The 20484-nt window shown below is 43.8% G+C and overlaps 1 protein-coding gene across 2 annotated transcripts in view; it reads left to right on the top strand.

Moving 5' to 3' along the window:
- The first annotated feature begins 369 nt into the window (after positions 1-369).
- Positions 370-20484, top strand: part of LOC126418480 (uncharacterized) — a 102678-nt gene continuing 82563 nt past the window's right edge. For both annotated transcript variants that reach the window (XM_050085254.1, XM_050085253.1), the window contains exon 1: positions 370-419. In XM_050085254.1, coding sequence (XP_049941211.1) covers positions 414-419 — 6 coding nt within the window. In that variant the 5' untranslated portion in view covers positions 370-413. The remainder of the gene's footprint in view (positions 420-20484) is intronic.

Genomic DNA, 20484 nt, shown 5'->3' with positions numbered 1-20484 from the left:
ACGTCGCGAAAAGACGGCGAAGAAAAAATGAGAGAGATTCGAGTCCCCACGGAGGCTTACGAGCAGTCGTTCTTCCCGCTAACCGGAACGGGGAAAATGGGAAGTGAGAGTGGTACACGAAGTACCCTCCGCTACATACCGCAAGGTGGGTTGCAGAGTAAAGACGTAGACGTAGATACCTCTTCCAAGAGCGCCACTAATAATTCCTGTGGGTTGAATGAACTAAAAATTCGTTATGTAATGTATCCGTGTCCACTAGTGAATTACTGTGTCTGTAAAGACAGGCACGAACGAAATGGGAGTGGTTGTTGTTTCAAGGACGCCGTGTTGCCAATGAAAGCACGCGCGGAGCCGCTCGACGCCAGTCAGGCGGTGGAGCGGTCACTGGCGCCAGCGCTCTTCGTGCGGCAGTCATGAAGGTGAGGAACTGACGCGCCACTTCCACTACCAGCTTGCTCCTGCAGCGTTACGTAACGATCCTTTGTATTCGCGGTCCATTTCCTTTTCGCAGCCCAGGTGCAGTAGTGCGTAGAACTCTATTTTACTTCTGTTACTAAGCGATGAATGAATAATACAGGGCTTTTCAAAAGTGTTTCAGAAATTTGTATCTTGTAAATGTAGATACGTGGGAAACAGATCAACTTGTGCATCGAAACTAAAAGTACTTGTCCGTGCAGGGGTCACCTCGGTACAGTTAGACCCTGAAGCTCTAAGCAGGAACACTTAACTTTTCTTGTTCTATCGTCCTCAGCTGCGAGCAGTATTATGTTGATGTTGATACCAATTTGGATCCGTCTAACTATAACGAACTGAAAAAATTTTTTTGCTCCATAAGGTTTTCGCCTTGATTATTTGCAAGGAATCATCTGTGACCTTGAATATGTATATACTGAGGGGCTATAATTAAACTGTTTACTGGATGGGTACCCAGAGTTATGGGAATTTGTTCAGACTGTGTTAGCTCCAGTTGATAGTAGTGTCGTGACTGGCCGTTAGGCGCCGGTACTGGTACGTCGACATAGGGTTGAAACACAAGCACAGCGTGCATCACATTTGGAGACAGTCATCGGGTCTCTGGACAAAATGAGCAAGGGTTTACTCGTGTGTTTTATCAAAACAACAGCAATAGGGCTGCTGCTCTTCGCGAGTATCAACGAGTTAAACAAATACGGAGACGTCCTCTTTCCGTACCGCGGTTAAAGAACATGACTGGGAAGTTCGATTTAAATGACGACTTCCGAATTACTTCTGAGAGAGGCCAACTGCTCCACAATCTGTAGAAGTGCACTACTGGCCATTAAAATTGCTACACCACGATGATGACGTGCTACAGACGTGAAATTTTACCGACAGGAAGAAGATGCTGTGATATGCAAGTGATTAGCTTTTCAGAGCATTCACACAAGGATGGCGTCGGTGACGACACCTACAACATGCTGACATGAGGAAAGTTTGCAACCGATTTCTCATACACAAACAGCAATTGACCAGCGTTGCCTGGTGAAACGTTGTTGTGATGCCTCGTGTAAAGAGGAGAAATGCGTACCATCACGTTTCCGACTTTGATAAAGGTCGGATTGCAGCCTATCGCGATAGCGGTTTATCGTATCGCGACATTGCTGCTCCCGTTGGTCGAGAGCCTATGACTTTTAGCAGGATATTGAATCGGTGGGTTCAGGAGGGTAATACGGAACACCGTGTTGGATCATAACGGCCTCGTATCACGTTTGCTACAGCATGGACTATTAGCTCGGAGACTATGGCTGCGGTTACCCTTGACGCTTCATCATAGACAGGAGCGCCTGCGATAGTGTACTCAACGACGAACCTGGGTGCATGAATGGCAAAATTTTTTCTGATGAATCCAGGTTCTGTTTACAGCATCATGACGGTCTCATCCCTGGTTGGCGACATCGCGGTGAATGCACAGTGGAAGCGTGTATTCGTCATCGCCATACGGCGTATCATCCGGCGTGATGGTATGGGGTGCCATTGGTTACACATCTCGGTCACCTCTTGTTCACATTGACGGCACTTTGAACAGTGGACGTTACATTTCAGATGTGTTACGACCCGTGGGTCCACCCTTCATTCGATCCCTGTGAAACCTTATATTTGAGCAGGATAATACACGACCGCATGTTGCAGGTCCTGTCCGGGCCTTTCTGATACAGAAAATGTTCGACTGCTGCCCTGACCAGCACATTTTCCAGATCTCTAACCAACTGAAAACGACTGGTCAATGGTGGCCGAGCTACTGGTTCGTCACAATGCGCCAATCACTACTCTTGATGAACTGTGGTATCGTGTTGAAGCTTCATGGGCAGCTGTACCTGTACACGCCATCCAAGCTCTGTTTGACTCAACGTCCAGGCGTATCAAGGTCGTTATTACGGCCAGAGGTGGTTGTTCTGTGTACTGATTTCTCAGGATCTATGCACTCAAACTGCGTGAAAATGTAATAAAATGTCAGTTCTAGTATAATATATTTGTCCAATGAATACCCGTTTATCATCTGCATTTCTTCTTAGTGTAGCATTTTTAATCGGCAGTAGTGTAGTTACTGTTGGTATGGCTGAGATTGCTGAACGCAGCGTGTGATCTTCAAACAGTGCACTGCCTGTGCTATAGCAGCTGAACATTCAAAGGCCCACCCTAGTTTCGGGCACTATTAGAGCAGTTTCCAGTCCAGTGCACTGTCATGTAGAACTTTATAATAGACATATTTACGCCAGTGACTGTAACACTTTCTTTATTTCATGACTGCAATTTCGGCCTTAGGCTATTACCAAGTGAAGATGTCAGCTCATTTTAGGTTGTCATAGCCTAATAACCATAACATCTTCACCTGATAATGGCCTAAGACCGAAATTGCAACCATGAAATAGAGAATTTGTTACAGTCACTGGCGTAAATGTGATGTCATTTGTGAAGTTACTTGAGGTTATGTTTCCGGTATTGTTGCTGAAAAACTATGGGGAAATTAAAAAAATGCATTTGTAAAGTAAAAAAAAAAACATCTATATTCAAACGGACCCCAAATTATTACAGTTTCCAGGCCGTCATCGACAGTGCTACAAAATACGTGCAGAGTTCCAGGTATGGTCCACGTGAATAACAATCGGTCTCCGATCAACGTGATGAGTAGGCGTTATCGAGGAAACGTAGTGAACAGCGAACGTGCCTCCGTGACCCCCTCCCACCCACCCACCCACCCACCCACCCACACACACACACACACACACACACACACACACACACACATATATATATATATATATATATATATATATATATATATATATATATATATTGTTGTGACCTTGAGTCAGAGACTGGTTTGATGCAGCTCTCCATGCTACTTTATCCTGTGCAAATTTCTTCGTCTCCCAGTACCTACTGCAACCTACATCCTTCTGAATCTGCTTAGTGTATTCATCTCTTGGTCTCCCTCTACGATTTTTATCATCCACGCTGCCCTCAAATACTAAATTGGTGATCCCTTGATGCCTCAGAACATCTCCAACCAACCGATCACTTCTTCTAGTCAAGTTGTGCCCCAACTTTCTCTTCTTCCCAATTCAATTCAATACCTCCTCATTAGTTATGTGATCTACCCATCTATTCTTCAGCATTCTTCTGTGGCACCACATTTCGAAAGCTTCTATTCTCTTCTTGTCTAAACTATTTATCGTCCACGTTTAACTTCCATGCATGGCTACACTCCATAAAAAAAACTTTCAGAAACGACTTCCTGACACTTAAATCTATACTCGGCGTTAACAAATTTTCTCTTCTTCAGAAACGTTTTCCTTGCCATTGCCAGTCCACATATTATAAGCTCTATACTTCGACCATCATCAGTTATTTTGCTCCCCATTTACTACTTTAACTGTCTCATTTCCTAATTGCAGGCCGATGTTGCCGAGCGGTTCTAGGCGGTTCAGTCCGGAACCGCGCTGCTGCTACGGTCGCTGGTTCGAATCCTGCCTCGGGCATGGATGTGTGTGATGTTCGTAGGTTAGTTCCGTTTAAGTAGTTGTAAATCTAGGGGACTGATGACCTCAGATGTTAAGTCACATAGTGCGTAGAGCCATTTGAACCATCACTTCCTAATTAATTCCCTCAGCATCACCTGACTTTATTCGACTACATTCAGCTACCCTCATTTTGCTTTTGTTGATGATCATCTTATATACTCCTTTCAAGACACTGTCCACTCCATTCAACTGCTCTTCCAGGTCCTTTGCTGTCGCTGACAGAATTGCAATTGCAATGGCGAACCTCAAAGCTTTTATTTCTTCTCCATGGATTTTAATTCCGACTCCGAATTTTTCTTTCGTTTCCTTAACTGCTTGTTCCATATACAGACTGAATAACATCGGGAATATATTACAACCCTGTCTCACTCCCTTCCCAACCACTGCTTCCCTTTCATGCCCCTCGACTCTTATAACTGTGCCATCGATTTTCTGTACAAATTGTAAATAGCCTTTCGCTCCCTGTATTTTACCCCTGCCACCTTCGGAATTTGAAAGAGGGTATTCCAGTCAACATTATCGAAAGCTTTCTCTAAGTCTACAAATGCTAGAAACGTAGGTTTGCCTTTCCTTAATCTATCTTCTAAGATAAGTCGTAGGGTCAGTATTGTCTCAGGTGTTCCAACATTTCTAGTAATCCAAACTGTTCTTCCCCGAGATCGGCTTCTACCAGTTTTTCCATTATACACACACATATATATATATATATATATATATATATATATATATATATATATATATATATATATATAAAACTGGTGAGTAAGAAATTAAAACTTCATGCATGAACAGCGAAAATGTAGTAGGCGACAATATTTTTTCCTGCCCCCCCCACATGCACTATGTGATCAAAAGTACCCAGACACCCTCAAAAACATACTTTTTTCATAGCAGGTGCATTGTGCTACCACCTACCACCAGGTATGCCATATCAGCGACCTCAGTAGTCATTACACATCGTGAGAGAGCAGAATGGGCCGCTTCGCGGAACTCAGGACTTCGAACGTGGTAATACGTCTGTACGCGAGATTTCCGCACTCCTAAACATCTATTTCCACTATTTCCGATATGATAGTGAAGTGGAAACGTGAAGAGACAAGTACAGCACAAAAGCATACAGGTCGACCTCGTCTGTTGACACAGAGACCGCCGACAGTTGAAGAGGGTCGTAATATGCAATCACTCAGAAAATCCAAACCGCATCAGGATACACTGCAAGTACTATGACAGTTAGCCGAGAGATGAGAAAACTTGGAAATCATGTCGAGCGGCTGCTCATAAGCCACACATGACAAACGACGCCTCGCTTGGTGTAACGAGCGTAATCATTGGACGATTGAACAGTGAAGAAACTTTGTGTGGAGTGACGATTCACGATACACCATGTGGCGATCCGATGGCATGGTGTGGGTATGGCGTATGTCTGGTGAACGTCATCTGCCAGCGTTTGTAGTGCTGACAGTAAAATTCCGAGGCGGTGGTGTTATGGTGTGCCGGCCGGTGTGGCCGAGCGGTTCTGGGCGCTACAAACTGTGCGACTGCTACGGTCGCAGGTTCTAATTCTGCCTCGGGCATGGATGTGTGTGATGTCCTTAGGTTAGTTACGTTTAAGTAGTTCTGAGTTCTAGGAGCCTGATAACCTCAGCAGTTAAGTCCCATAGTGCTCAGAGCCATTTGAACCATTTTTTTTTTGCTATGGTGTTGTCGTGTTTTTCATGGAGGGGGGGGGGGGGCGGGCTTGCACTCGTTGTTCTTTAGCGTGGCAGTATCATAGTACAGGCCTAGATTGATGTTTAAGCACCTTCCTGCTTCCCACTATTGAAGAACAATTCGGGGATGGCGATTGCGTCTTGCAACACGATCGAGCTCCTGTTAATGATACACAGCCTGTGGCGGAGTGGTTACACTTCAATAACATCCCTGTAATGGAATGACCTTCACAGAGTCCTGACCTCAATCCTATAGAACACCTTTGGGATGTTTTGGAATGCCGACTTCATGTTAGGCCTCACCGACCGACATTGAATCTCTCCTCAGTGCAGCACTCCGTGAAGAATGGGCTGCCATTCCTCAAGAAGCCTTCCACCACCTGATTGAAAGTATGCCTGCGAGAGTGGAACCTGTCATATTGAATTCCAGCATTACCGATGGAGGGCTGCACTAACTTGTAAGTCATTTTCAGCCAGTAGTCAGGATACTTTTGATCACATATGGGCAGTATTTTGTTTTATGTTATGGACATTTGGCACTGAGCTCTATATATATATATATATATATATATATATATATATATATATATATATATATAAGATGTATGTGCTTATATATGTATTTCTTCTTCTCCTAAGCCACTGGATCGATTTCAGTCAAACACCAAACACATTTCATTTACTGCCTGGAAGGAATCACTGTGGGGATAAGAACAACTCTCTTATCAAAGGGGTGGGTGTGAAAAACCAATATATTCCACGACGTGAGAATACCCATATATCGGGCATCCAAGATTTGATAATCAAAGCACTTAGAGACTTGCAATAAACTTTTTCACACATGTTCAAATATTTCAGAAAGTTCTTCTCGCTGACGACCACCACAAAATTACGAAGGAAAAGTGATTGTCGCTTACTTCATTTTCGCTGTTCTTACTCTGAAAGTGCCACATTTAGCAAGACATTTTAATTGTTTACTTCTTTGTTACTGATTGGATTCGTGATTCATTTAGCAGACAGTATTCACATATATCAGTCAAGTTACGAAAAAAATTACTTCATTGTACGACACTTTGTTCAGGATACACGACGTCATAAACACTGTATGTGTGAAAACTATCGTATCATGCAAGACGTTTAAACTTATTACTTTGTTGCTATTACCTCTATTCACAACACATTTCCCAGACAGTGTTCTGATATGCTGTTCAATGTACCTACAAAAATATATCATTTTACGACACTTAGTTCAGGAGATATGCTGTTAAATACTGAGATCCGAGAAAAAACTGCCGCATAATACATGACGTTCCAGTTTACTATTTCTTTGCTACTAACCCTGTTCGGAACACATTTGGTAGACAACATCCACATATTTCACTGAACGTACGTGGAATTTTACCACTTTACGATACACAGGAGATTTGACGTCACAGACACTGGGATGTGCGAGAAACTACCGCATCATGGATGACGTTTTAATTTATTACTTCTTTACAACTAACTATTCAACACATTTCGCAGAGAGTAGGCAAATGTACTACTCGATACCTCTATAAAATTATATCACTGTTCAGCACACAGTTGAGGAGATCCGACGACCAAAAGATTACGAAGCGTGAAAATGAAACTGCAGGGCGTAGTTCGCTAGAATACAGGTGAAATATGTATACAAACACGCGTGAGATATGTTGGTCATGTGTGAAGTATTTTACATATTAGTGTGCTCCCTGACGCCGTTGGATAAGCAGCTGCCAGCAGCAAGTCGTATACTTGTAGCTCATTTATTTGTTACATAGTTTAATTCTTAATTTCTTTGCGTGTTTTTGGGTACTTGCACTGTTTAATGCCTAAATTTCGGGCGTATTATAGTATTTGAGAGTTGTATCAGCGCGCTTTAGTACCTGAATAGTGTAAATTCGCGTAGTCGTTTGTCTTCTGTTTTTGTTTTGAGCGGCCAGTGTCGGTTGGTCACAGCCAGTGTGCTCCCTGCCGCCGTTGGATAAGCAGCTGCCAGCAGCAAGTCGTATACCACTAGCTCACTTATTTGTTGTAGTTTCGTGTAGGAGGTATAATTTAGAGTTTTAGTTACTGTAATCGTAAATTCAGGCAGATTGTAGCGCAGTCGTTAGGCATTTGTACGCTTTAGTTCATACATTCTTTGCGTGTTTCCTTTCCGTTATCTAGGCACGGACTCGTGTTTCAGTAACTGTTGTTCAACAGCGATTAGAATGGACAGGGACTCTGATTGCTGTGTTCGGATGAGGGCTGAGTTGGCATCCCTTCGCTCACAGCTACAGGCGGCGCTGACTTCGGTCGTGCAGCTTAAGGCTGTTGTCAATGGGCACCACTGTGGGAGGCCGAACTTGGGAATCACGGGGATGTCAACCTCCTCCCGTCTGTCCCCAGATCGGTCTGCCGCTGTGGTTGCCCCGGTTGCTGCCCGCAGTGGGGCTGAGCCCTCGCCTGTAGTTGATTGGGAGATCGTTCCAAGGCGTGGCAGGCAGCGAAAGACGTCCCCGGAGGCTGATCAAAAAGCCTCACCGGTGCGTCTGACAAACAGGTTTCAGGTGCTGTCTCTGGCTGAGCCAGATGCAGCAGCCTGCCCTGTTTCAGAGGATGATTCTCAGCCTTCAAGGTCCGGGCAATCGCAGAGGGTGGGCTTATTGGTAGTTGGGAGCTCCAATGTCAGGCGCGTAATGGGACCCCTTAGAGATATGGCGACTAAGGAGGGGAAGAAATCTAGTGTGCACTCGTGTGCATTCCGGGTGGAGTCATTCCTGATGTGGAAAGGGTCCTTCCGCATGCCATGAAGAGCACAGGGTGCAGCCAGCTGCAGGTGGTGGCACATGTCGGCACTAATGACGTGTGTCGCTTTGGATCTGAGGGAATTCTCTCTGGATTCCAGCGGCTATCTCATTTGGTGAAGGCTGCCGGTCTTGCTTACGAGATGAAGGCAGAGCTCACCATCTGCAGCATCGTCGACAGAACCGACTGCGGACGTTTGGTGCAGAGCCGGGTGGAGTGTCTGAATCAAAGACTCAGACGGTTTTGCAACCGTGTTGGCTGCAGATTCCTTGACTTGCGCCATAGGGTGGTGGGGTTTCGGGTTCCGCTGAATAGGTCAGGAGTTCACTACACTCAGCTGGCGGCTACACGGGTAGCGGAGGCTGTGTGGCGTGGACTGGGCGGTTTTTTAGGTTAGAAGGCCTCGGGAAAGTACGGGGTAGGCTGCAATCTCAAAGGGTGCATGGCAAATACAGGACGTGCTTGGATCAAGGAACAGTCGGAATTGTAGTTGTAAATTGTTGTAGTTGTGCTGGCAAAGTACCTGAGCTTCAAGCGCTAATAGAAAGCACAGAAGCTGAAATCGTTATAGGTACAGAAAGCTGGCTAAAGCCTGAAATAAGTTCTGCGGAAATTTTTACAAAGTCTCAGACGGTGTTCAGGAAAGATAGATTAGGCAGAATTGGTGGTGGAGTATTTGTGTCTGTCAGTAGTGGTTTATCGTGTAGTGAAGTCGAAGTAGATACTCCGTGCGAATTGCTATGGGTGGAGGTTATACTTAACACCCGAACTAAGTTAATAATTGGCTCCTTCTACCGACCCCCAGACTCCGCTGATTTAGTTGATGAACAGTTCAGAGAAAATTTGAGTCTCGTAACAAATAAATACCTCACTCATACGGTTATAGTTGGTGGTGACTTCAACCTTCCCTCGATATGTTGGCAAAAATATTTGTTCAAAACCGGTGGTAGGCAGAAAACATCTTCCGAGATTGTCCTAAATGCTTTCTCCGAAAATTGTTTCGAGCAGTTAGTCCACGAACACACGCTAATTGTAAATGGATGCGAAAACACACTTGACCTCTTAGCCACAAACAATCCAGAGCTAATAGAGAGCATCATGATTGATACAGAGATTAGTGATCACAAGGTCGTTATAGCTAGGCGCAATACCGTTTCTTCCAAATCCACCAGAAACAAACGTAAATAATTTTATTTAAAAAAGCGGATAAAGTGTCACTAGAAGCATTCCTAAGAGACGATCTCCATTCCTTCCGAACTGACAATGCAAATTTAGACGAGATGTGGCTCAAATTCAAAGATATAGTAGCAACATTAATTGAGCGATTCATACCTCATAAATTGGTAAGAGATGGAACTGATCCCCAATGGTACACAAAACAGGTCCGAACGCTGTTGCAGAGGCAACGGAAAAAGCATGCGAAGTTCAGAAGAACGCGAAATCCAGACGATTGGCTAAAATTTACAGACGCGCGAAAGTTGGCGCGGACTTCAATGCGAGATGCCTTTAATAGGTTCCACAACGAAACATTGTCTCGAAATTTGGTAGAAAATCCGAAGAAATTCTGGTCGTATGTAAAGTACACAAGCGGCAAGACGCAGTCAATACCTTCGCTGCACAGTGCCGATGGTACTGTTACCGACGACTGTGCCGCTAAAGCGGAGTTATTGAACGCAGTTTTCCGAAATTCCTTCACCAAGGAAGACGAATGGAATATTCCAGAATTTGATACACGACCAGCTGTTAGCATGAGTTTCTTAGAAGTAGATACCTTAGGGGTTGCGAAGCAACTCAAATCGCTTGATACGAGCAAGTCTTCAGGTCCAGATTGTATACCGATTAGGTTCCTTTCAGATTACGCTGATACAATAGCTCCCTACTTAGCAATCATATACAACCGCTTGCTCACCGATAGATCTGTACCTACAGATTGTAAAATTGCGCAGGTCGCACCAGTGTTTAAGAAGGATAGTAGGAGTAATCCATCGAACTACAGACCTATATCATTGACGTCGGTTTGCAGTAGGGTTTTGGAGCATACACTGTATTCAAACATTATGAATCACCTCGAAGGGAACGATCTATTGATACGTAATCAGCATGGTTTCAGAAAACATCGTTCTTGTGCAACGCACGAAGTAATGGCCGCTATCGACAGGGGCTCTCAAGTTGATTCCGTATTTCTAGATTTCCGGAAAGCTTTTGACACCGTTCCTCACAAGCGACTTCTAATCAAGCTGCGGTCCTATGGGGTATCGTCTCAGTTGTGCGACTGGATTCGTGATTTCCTGTCAGGAAGGTCGCAGTTCATAGTAATAGACGGCAAATCATCGAGTAAAACTGAAGTGATATCATGTGTTCCCCAGGGAAGCGTCCTGGGACCTCTGCTGTTCCTAATCTATATAAATGTCCTGGGTGACAATCTGAGCAGTTCTCTTCGGTTGTTCGCAGATGATGCTGTAATTTACCGTCTAGTAAGGTCATCCGAAGACCAGTATCAGTTGCAAAGCGATTTAGAAAAGATTGCTGTATGGTGTGGCAGGTGGCAGTTGACGCTAAATAACGAAAAGTGTGAGGTGATTCACATGAGTTCCAACAGAAATCCGTTGGAATTCGATTACTCGATAAATAGTACAATTCACAAGGGTGTCAATTCAACTAAGTACCTGGGTGTTAAAATTACGAACAACTTCAGTTGGAAAGACCACATAGATAATATTGTGGGGAAGGCGAACCAAAGGTTGCGTTTCATTGGCAGGACACTTAGAAGATGGAAGAAGTCCACTAAAGAGACAGAGACACTCGTTCGTCCTCTGTTAGAATATTGCTGCGCGGTGTGGGATCCTTACCAGGTGGGATTGACGGAGGACATCGAAAGGGTGCAAAAAAAGGGCAGCTCGTTTTGTATTATCACATAATAGGGGAGAGAGTGTGGCAGATAGGATACGCGAGTTGGGATGGAAGTCATTACAGCAAAGACGTTTTTCGTCGCGGCGAGATCTATTTACGAAATTTCAGTCACCAACTTTCTCTTCCGAATGCGAAAATATTTTGTTGAGCCGAACCTACATAGGTAGGAATGACCATCAAAATAAAATAAGAGAAATCATAGCTCGAACAGAAATGTTTAGGTGTTCGTTTTTCCCGCGCGCAGTTCGGGAGTGGAATGGTAGGGAGATAGTATGATTGTGGTTGGATGAACCCTCTGCCAAGGACTTAAATGTGAATTGCAGGGTAATCATGTAGATGTAGATGTACAATCTGGAAATAAGTACTGTAAGGGTAATAACCACCAGCCTCCAATTGGCGTGAGGAGATGGAGATACACCGAAGGGTAAGGAGGATGTATGCACAGATAGAGAAGAAGAGAGATAGATAGGTAAGGGAGAAACTGAAAGAGAGAGATAGGGGACGGGGAAGTGGACAGAGAAAGGGAAGAGCACGAGATGAACAGGGAGGGAGAGGAGGAGATGCACACAGAAAGGAAAGGGTGTGTGGAGGACATGCACAGAGGCAGGGGGAAGAGCAGATGGAGGGAGAGAGAGAGGGACGAGGTGACTGACAAACAAAGGTGGGGCAGGAGATAAATTTATAGAGTAGGAGGAGATGAACAGAGGGAGAAGGACATGATGGACAGAGGGATGATGAACAGATTTACAGAGAGGACGAGATGGACAGAGTGGGGCCAGGTCAGGAGATGGACAGAATGTGGAGGTTGGAGGAGATGGACAGAGAGGGGGAAGGAGGAGATGGACTAATAGAAGACTGGAAGAAACACATACCTGGGAAATGCTCGGCACTTTGATTCGGCAGGGAAACAGTTGTGACCAGCGAATGTATTCATGTCAAGTAGTATAGGATAGAGCAGTCAGTCGCAAGTGATGTTTATTGCATATCGAAATTTCGGTCACTGTGTGGTCATCTTCAGTACTGGAAAACACATGAAGAACTAATTACAATAAAGTAATATGCATGCCTTATTAAATGTAGACTTGCGTAAGCTTTAAATGTAAGTCAGTCATAAAATCGTACTATTAAATGTAAGGTAAAACACTAGAAGCTCTTCTATACGCACATTGTCCCAATTGCCGTATTCATGTGAGAGGCTGAGTTCACACTGAGGCCACTGTTTACCATTATAACACAGCTGGCTTCAGTTTACGTCATACTAAATCTACAGCGCCCTCCTTACAGCTGTGATGCATTATGACTAAATTTCTCCCAGATTCCATATGAGTACAAAGTTTCTGTTTCTTTCCCAAATTACTACATAATGTAGTTATTAGTTTTAACACGAAACTGTGTAAATTAGAATGGATTTGTATATGAAACTTATAAGGGGGGCATCTGAAACACAAAAATTCCTGGTCTCTCGACATAGTGACGATTGTACAATTACTTGTAGTACACTCTTTTCTGTTCGAATTCCTTTAACCGTACTTAGTTTATAGCACAGTTTTACTAAAATACTTATTGACTTACATGTTTGTAAACGATGTTTCGTATTTTTTAAACTATGTTCAACTGAAAAACATGCAGCAATAACTGACACCACTGTTTACTTCATACAACACGATGCATAACTGTAAAACATTAGTCACTGGTTTTATTTACAACCACCTAATTTGTTATATGCACAAAGTATAAAATAATTAAAATGATAGACCATACGAACTGTACCGTAAAGTTAATACATATCTGAGGCAAAACAAGCACTCTATCATTGTAAGAGGAATAGAGGCGAGCGAGTGTGTCTGGGCTGACTGCAGTTCACTACCACCAGAACCACGTCACCATAACGCGTCTGGGCTTAAAATACAAAGCATTGCACCATAATATAAGAGTGGAATTAAAAGTTAAAATACCATTTCCAAAATTATCAGTGCATGGTTAAATGTATTAATGTCAATACTGTAAAGTCTCAGAATGATCAAATGAACATCTTAGGCAAAATATACAATCTTAAGAAAAAAATGGTGCTGAATAATGAAACTACAAAGCTTAAAATTGTTCAGTATGTGCTAATATACGTTGCAATTATAAGTTAGCTCTCAACTTGATCAGCACAATATTTTGGTAAAAACAGGCGCTTTTACGAAAAATTTAAATCGCTCTATATTACATTTAGAAAGCTGGAAATTCTCTTGTAGCCTCAGTTTCATGTAAAAACATTAGATATGTCACGGCAATAAGTTACCTCTGTTAGTTTTCGAGTTGTTTACTAAAAAAATCAGGAACGAAAATATAGATTACAATTTTTGTAGGTAATAGGAAATTCCAATTACAGTACTCGATTATATTCATGCAGTAACATACCTATACCAGGTTTCGAGATTGTATTACAAATAATGATGACTACAAGGAATCTTAAAAAGGCAGTTCAGAGACCAGCTTCTATTGTCAGGTCTATTCTAAAAATTCTAGCAGACAAGGTTTGAATGGAGAGTAGCTAAAACGTTTTCGATAACTAAAGGAAACTTAACTCTATTTATGTAAAAATTAAAAAGATTGTAAATTGCAGTTAGTTTTGGAGCATTCATTTTCGTTATTTCTTATACGAACATACACTAACATACACTATGCTGCGGACCCACCAGAGCGTAAAAGATTGTAAATTGTTGAACCACAAAACTATTAATTAATACAGTTTCGAGAAAGAGATCATTCAGATACTGCTACCTGTGCCTAGGGCGGTTGATAGAACGTGTTCCGTTTGGCGGTCCACTGCGCCCGTATATAAACGCAGCCGGAGAGGTAGTGCAGACACATCTCACCGAGACATTAATCTGTAGGCGTCAGTCAAAGCCAGCGACCATTTTGCCTCGGATGACGTCAGAGGCAGGTAGACGTGCGTTTTCGGCAGAAGCAGCAGCTGAACTCGCGAGGACTTTTCACCGTTATGGGTCGCTTAGGTTTCAATGAAGTATCTGTGTGTCGCCCGTAAAGTTGACAAAAGAGCGTGGCGAGATTACTTTCCACGATCGCCTCTGAACTGTTAATAGTGCTATTTCCGATAGAGGTGTTATTACAAGGTGCGTTCAACAAGAAACTTGCTGAAGGCTGTAAAATGAAAACCGCTGAAAATATCGTAAAGTCAATTGCCTGCGGAAGAAGGTGCGCGCCCCGTAAGGGATCTGAGGTCTCAAAGTCGCCGCTAGAGGGACATGGCCGTACAGTATGCTCGCCCATGTGAGCACGCGCACGTATCGACCGTCCATAGCACTCAGTCGGGTTGAAACCAAATGGAGGCTTCCAAAAAACAGCAAAGGGGTGCAATGCATTTCGTGACAGTGGAAGGAATGCGGGGAACAGAAATTCATAGAAAATGTCACAAGTTTGAGGAAAGCAGTGCATTTTCGATGCGAAAATGGCTGCTACCGTAACTCCGTGGTCTCGAATAATGAATACGTCCGCATGATGGACAGTGGCATCGGTAATGCGGTGTGGTGTTTCGGATCGTACGTCATCAGAGAACCACGTCTGTGCCTCCCTGAATCGTCTGTGCCATGCTTCTCAATTTTGCAACGGACGTGCAGGCATCCACGTACACTTGCGCCATTCTTCGATGAATCAAATGATAATTAAATCGAGAGCCTAAGCTGTGGACAGGCGTTGATATACATCAACGGGGGCAGTTGAAAATGTGTGCCCCGACCTTGACTTGAACCAGGGAAATCCTGCGCCACCGAGAGCACAGAGAACAGTGCGACTGCAGGGATTTATCCCATGATCGCTCCCGTGAGACCCACATCCCCAACATAATATCCACAAACTACATTCGTAGTGTCGCTGCCCACTACACTCATTACTCGCAGCAGACAGTCTTACCGAGTACCGTAAGAGTTCCTGCAATGCGTATGCATCCAGCACAGAAGAAGAAGAAGGTCAATGGCCGGTTAGCTTAAACTATATGAAGATGGTATTTGTTCTTTTTGACATGTCCGAAAGAACAAAAATGGTACAAATGGCTCTGAGCACTATGGGACTTAACTTCTAAGGTCATCAGTACCCTATAACTTAGAACTACTTAAACGTAACTAACCTAAGGACATCACATACCTCCATGCCCAACGCTGGACCGTAGCGGTCGCGCGGTTCCAGACTGTAGCGCCTAGAACCGCTCGGCCACCCGGGCCGGCCCGAAAGAACAGATACCATCTTCATATAGTTAAGGCTAACTGACCATTGACCTTCTTCTTCTTCTTCTTCCTTTGTGCTAGATGCACACGCATTGCCCGTACTCTTACGGAACTCGGTAAGATTATCTGCTATAATTAGTGTAATGGGCAGGGACACTACCAATGTAGTGTGTGGACGTTAAGTTGGGAATGTGCGCCTCACGGGAAGTGTGCAAGGGATAAATCCCTGCAGTCACACTATCCTCTGTGCTCTCGGTGGCTCTGATGGATACAGTGTCTGCCGTGTAAGGAGGAGATCTCGGTATCAAGTCCCGGTCGGGGCACATTTTCAACTCTCCCCGTTGATGTTCAAATGGTTCAAATGGCTCTGAACACTATGGGACTTAAATTCTGAGGTCATCAGTCCCCTAGAACGTAGAACTACTTAAACCTAACTAACCTAAGGACATCACACACATCCATGCCCGAGGCAGGATTCGAACCTGCGACCGTAGCGGTTGCGCGGTTCCAGACTGTACCTCCTAGAACCGCTCGGCCACTCCGGCAGGCTCCCCGTTGATGGATATCAACACCTATCGATGGCTTAGGATCTTGATTTAATTTTCATTTCATTCTAAGAGAGCTGCATGATCACCGATGGTATCTGTTCTTTCGGAACTTAGTGCAGTGGACGGTAGACGGGTGCACATGCTCTGTCCATCGTCATGTGGATGTGTGCCGGCCTCCCTCTAGCGGCGAGTTTGGGACCTGATCGCTCTTATAGAGGCCACATCTTATTTTACATGAAATTACATTTCAATCTTTTCAATGATTATAATTTTACAGCCACCATCTCATTTCTTTTCGAATAGTCCTTATACGTATAATGATTATTATTATTATTGTCGAGCGAATATTCACAGAATATATAAATCACTTAAAAGTCAAAACTTTTCTATATAGTCATAGTTCTTGATCCCGTTGACTAAATAGCAAGTAGGAATATTTTCGTTAAGTGAGCACGAAGAGTAATGTGGACTTGCAGGCTGGAGATTATGGTCAGTATCTTTGCCATCGCTCTCTGGCTGACCGAAATAAAAGTTTTAAAGCTCTTGAAAGCGGCGAAGGTAGGTGTAAGGCATGCACAAACAATTTAAGTGTGTCTTCATAACGATATAACGAAGTATCGACCATTTGATTATTTCCCGCCGCCCCACAAGTGGTCAACGCATCATACACGTAAGGACGGTCCTGTAGGCTGGCGTAACATACACTGAAGTCCCAGCTATGTTGTAAACAGCGGCGTCAGTGAGAACTCAGACTCTAATACACTACTGGCCATTAAAATTCCTACACCAAGAAGAAATGCACATGATGAACGGGTATTCATTGGACAAATATATTATACTAGAACTGACATGTGATCACATTTTCACGCAATTTTGGTGCATAGATCCTGAGAAATCAGTACCCAAACAACCACCTCTGGCCGTAATAACGGCCTTGATATGCCTGGGCATTGAGTTAAACAGAGCTTCGATGGCGTGTACAGGTACAGCTGCCCATGCAGCTTCAACACGATACCACAGTTCATCAAGAGTAGTGATTGGCGCATTGTGACGAACCAGTTGCTAGGCCACCATTGACCAGACGTTATCAATTGGTGAGAGATCTTGAGAATGTGCTGGCCAGGGCAACAGTCGAACATTTCCTGTATCCAGAAAGGCCCGTACAGGACCTGCAACATGCGGTCGTGTATTATCCTGCTGAAATGTAGGGTTTCGCAGGGATCGAATGAAGGGTAGAGCCACGGGTCGTAACACATCTGAAATGTAACGTCCAATTTCAAAGTGTCGTCAATGCGAACAAGAGGTGACCGAGACGTGTAACCACTGGCACCCGATACCATCACGCCGCCTGATACGCCAGTATGGCGATGACGAATACACTCTTCCAATGTGCGTTCACCGCGGTATCACCAAACACGGTAGCGACCATCCTGATGCTGTAAACACAACCTGGATTCATCCGAAAAAACGACGTTTTGCCATTCGTGCACCCAGGTTCGTCGTTGAATACACCATCGCAGGCGCTCCTGTGGGTGATGGAGCGTCAAGGGTAACCGCAGCCATGGTCCCCGATCTGATAGTCCATGCTGCTGCAAACGTCGTCGAACTGTTCGTGCAGATGGTTATTGTCTTGCAAACGTCCCCATCTTTCGACTCAGGGATCGAGACGTGGCTGCACAATCCGTTATAGCCATGCGGATAAGATGCCTGTCATCTCGACTGCTAGTGATACGAGGCCGTTGGGATCCAGCATGGCGTTCCGTATTACCCACCTGAACCCACCGACTCCATATTCTGCTAACAGTCATTGGATCTCGACCAACGCGAGGAGAAATGTCGCGATACGATAAACCGCAATCGCGATAGGCTACAATCCGACCTTTATCAAAGTCGGAAACGTGATGGTACGCATTTCTTCTCCTTACACGAGGCATCATAACAACGTTTCACCAGGCAACGGCGGTCAACTGCTGTTTGTGTACGAGAAATCGGTTGGAAACTTTCCTCATGTCAGCACGTTGTAGGTGTCGCCACCGGCGCCAACCTTGTGTGAATGCTCTGAAAAGCTAATAATTTGCATATCACAGCATCTTCTTCCTTTCGGTTAAATTTCACGTCTGTAGCATGTCACCTTCGTGGTGTAGCAGTTTTAATGGCTAGTAGTGTATGAATCGCTTACTTTTGGCTATCTGCATATACTATGAGTTTTTAATGTTTTAACTTACATTTACTGGTCTGTATTTTCTGACTGACTTACATGTTGGCTTATGCAACTGTACAATTAACAGCATGCATGTTACAGTATTGTAACATGTTTTAACACTAAAGCTGGCCACACCGTGACTGAAATCTAGATATGGAATAAAAATCATTTGTGACTTGATTTTCTATGGTGTTTCAGCAGATATTTACAATTTCGTTTTTCTTTCCAGTTTGTAGCTGGAGTGAACACAGTCTAATATTGCTCTTCACGTCTTTCATGTGGCGCCCAGTGCCAACGAAAAGCGTCGGAATCAAAATGATTTTTAACGCAGAAATTTAATGTGAGCATGCTGTGTGGTTCTTGTTGAGGATACGGCGCTGCGGTCTCCTACAGAGGTTTGTGCCAACAGGTGTACAGATCGCACGTAGCTGCAGTGGCCTCCAAGGCCGCCTGGTGTGTTTTTACTACCATAGAGGTTCGCTACAAGGTCCGTGTGGGTACCTCCGCAGTCACATTTAGTCAACCGCGACACCGTATTCCAAGAGCACTGAATGCTCTAACTCCAGACATAGTAGCAAAAATAAGAGACATGTTTGGCAATCGGCTGGATATATGTCGCACGTAAGTTGGAAGATAGAATGAACACTTGTGAATTGTAAATAAGTCCCAAAAGTAAATAATACTGCCATGTTGTACCTTCATATATGTGGAGGATGTATACTTGTAAAATACGAGTAGTTCTTTTGAGACTAAGATCATTATAGTCATGTGAGTAAATTAAAATTCGCTTCAAGTTTCTCTCTTTGTAAAACGTGTTCAAATGCTTGTGAATTCCTAAGGGATCAAACTGCTGAGGTCATCGGTCCCTAGACCTACACACTACTTAAGCTAACTTATGCTAAGAACAACACACACCCATGCCCGAGGGTGGACTCGAACCTCCATTTCTCTTTGTACATGCAGAAGATACAGCGTTGTGAAAATCTGGAAAACCACCTATTGTACGTGAAAGTAGAACCTCCTGTGTTAAGCTGCGCTATTTACTGCTCCGTCGCAGTATTGAGATGGTCGTTTTGGATTTGCTGGAACACCGTATAAATCCAGTGTCACCTCCTAATATGCACAGTGAATCAGAACACCACCGCCAAATTTTGAGAGGTGGCAACTGGGACCAAAGCAAGCAACGAACATAGGCTCTAAAATGCATATTTTAAAAGCTAAGCTCAATTGTTCATCTTCGATGAAAGGGTGCAAAAAAGGGCAGCTCGTTTTGTATTATCACGTAATAGGGGAGAGAGTGTGGCAGATATGATACGCGAGTTGGGATGGACGTCATCAAAGCAAAGACGTTTTTCGTCGCGGCGAGATCTATTTACGAAATTTTAGTCATCAACTTTCTCTTCCGAATGCGAAAATATTTTGTTGAGCCCAACCTACATAAGTAGGAATGATCATCAAAATAAAATAAGAGAAATCAGATCTCGAACAGAAAGGTGTAGGCGTTCATTTTTCCCGCGTGCTGTTCGGGAGTGGAATGGTAGAGAGAGAGTATGATTGTGGTTCGATGTGAATTGCAGAATAGTCATGTAGATGTAGATGTAGATACTATAAAACACATCTCAATTTCAGGCTCTTTGCTTTCCACATTTTTGGAGGAGATCGTATGGACCAAAACAACAAAAAAAGTCAGGTAAACATCGTCTCTAAAATACGTACCTCAAGGGCTATGAGGACTTGTTTAGTTGAAGAGATGTGTTTCACATTCCCGAAGATGAGCATAAACTCATCGCTCTTATGGTAAGCCCTTTTGAGCCCCTGTCCGCTTGACATGTTTTTCCTGTCTTGGCTCATACTACCTCTTCTCAAAACATGGAGTTTGCAGCAGAATATAGTTATGTGTCTCACAGTAACGAAGATAACTGGTTTTCATATCTTAATTTTGGCAGTACAACAACATATGAAAATTTGGTGGTAGAGTTCTGATTTAACATGCAGATAATGCTTCTCTCACGCTCTACTCTGATGATATTCTACACG

The sequence above is a fragment of the Schistocerca serialis genome, chromosome 9, assembly GCF_023864345.2.
Source record: "Schistocerca serialis cubense isolate TAMUIC-IGC-003099 chromosome 9, iqSchSeri2.2, whole genome shotgun sequence".
Taxonomy (NCBI): domain Eukaryota; kingdom Metazoa; phylum Arthropoda; class Insecta; order Orthoptera; family Acrididae; genus Schistocerca; species Schistocerca serialis.
Note: the sequence above shows the minus strand (reverse complement) of the source record. Positions and strands in the feature narration are given on the sequence as shown.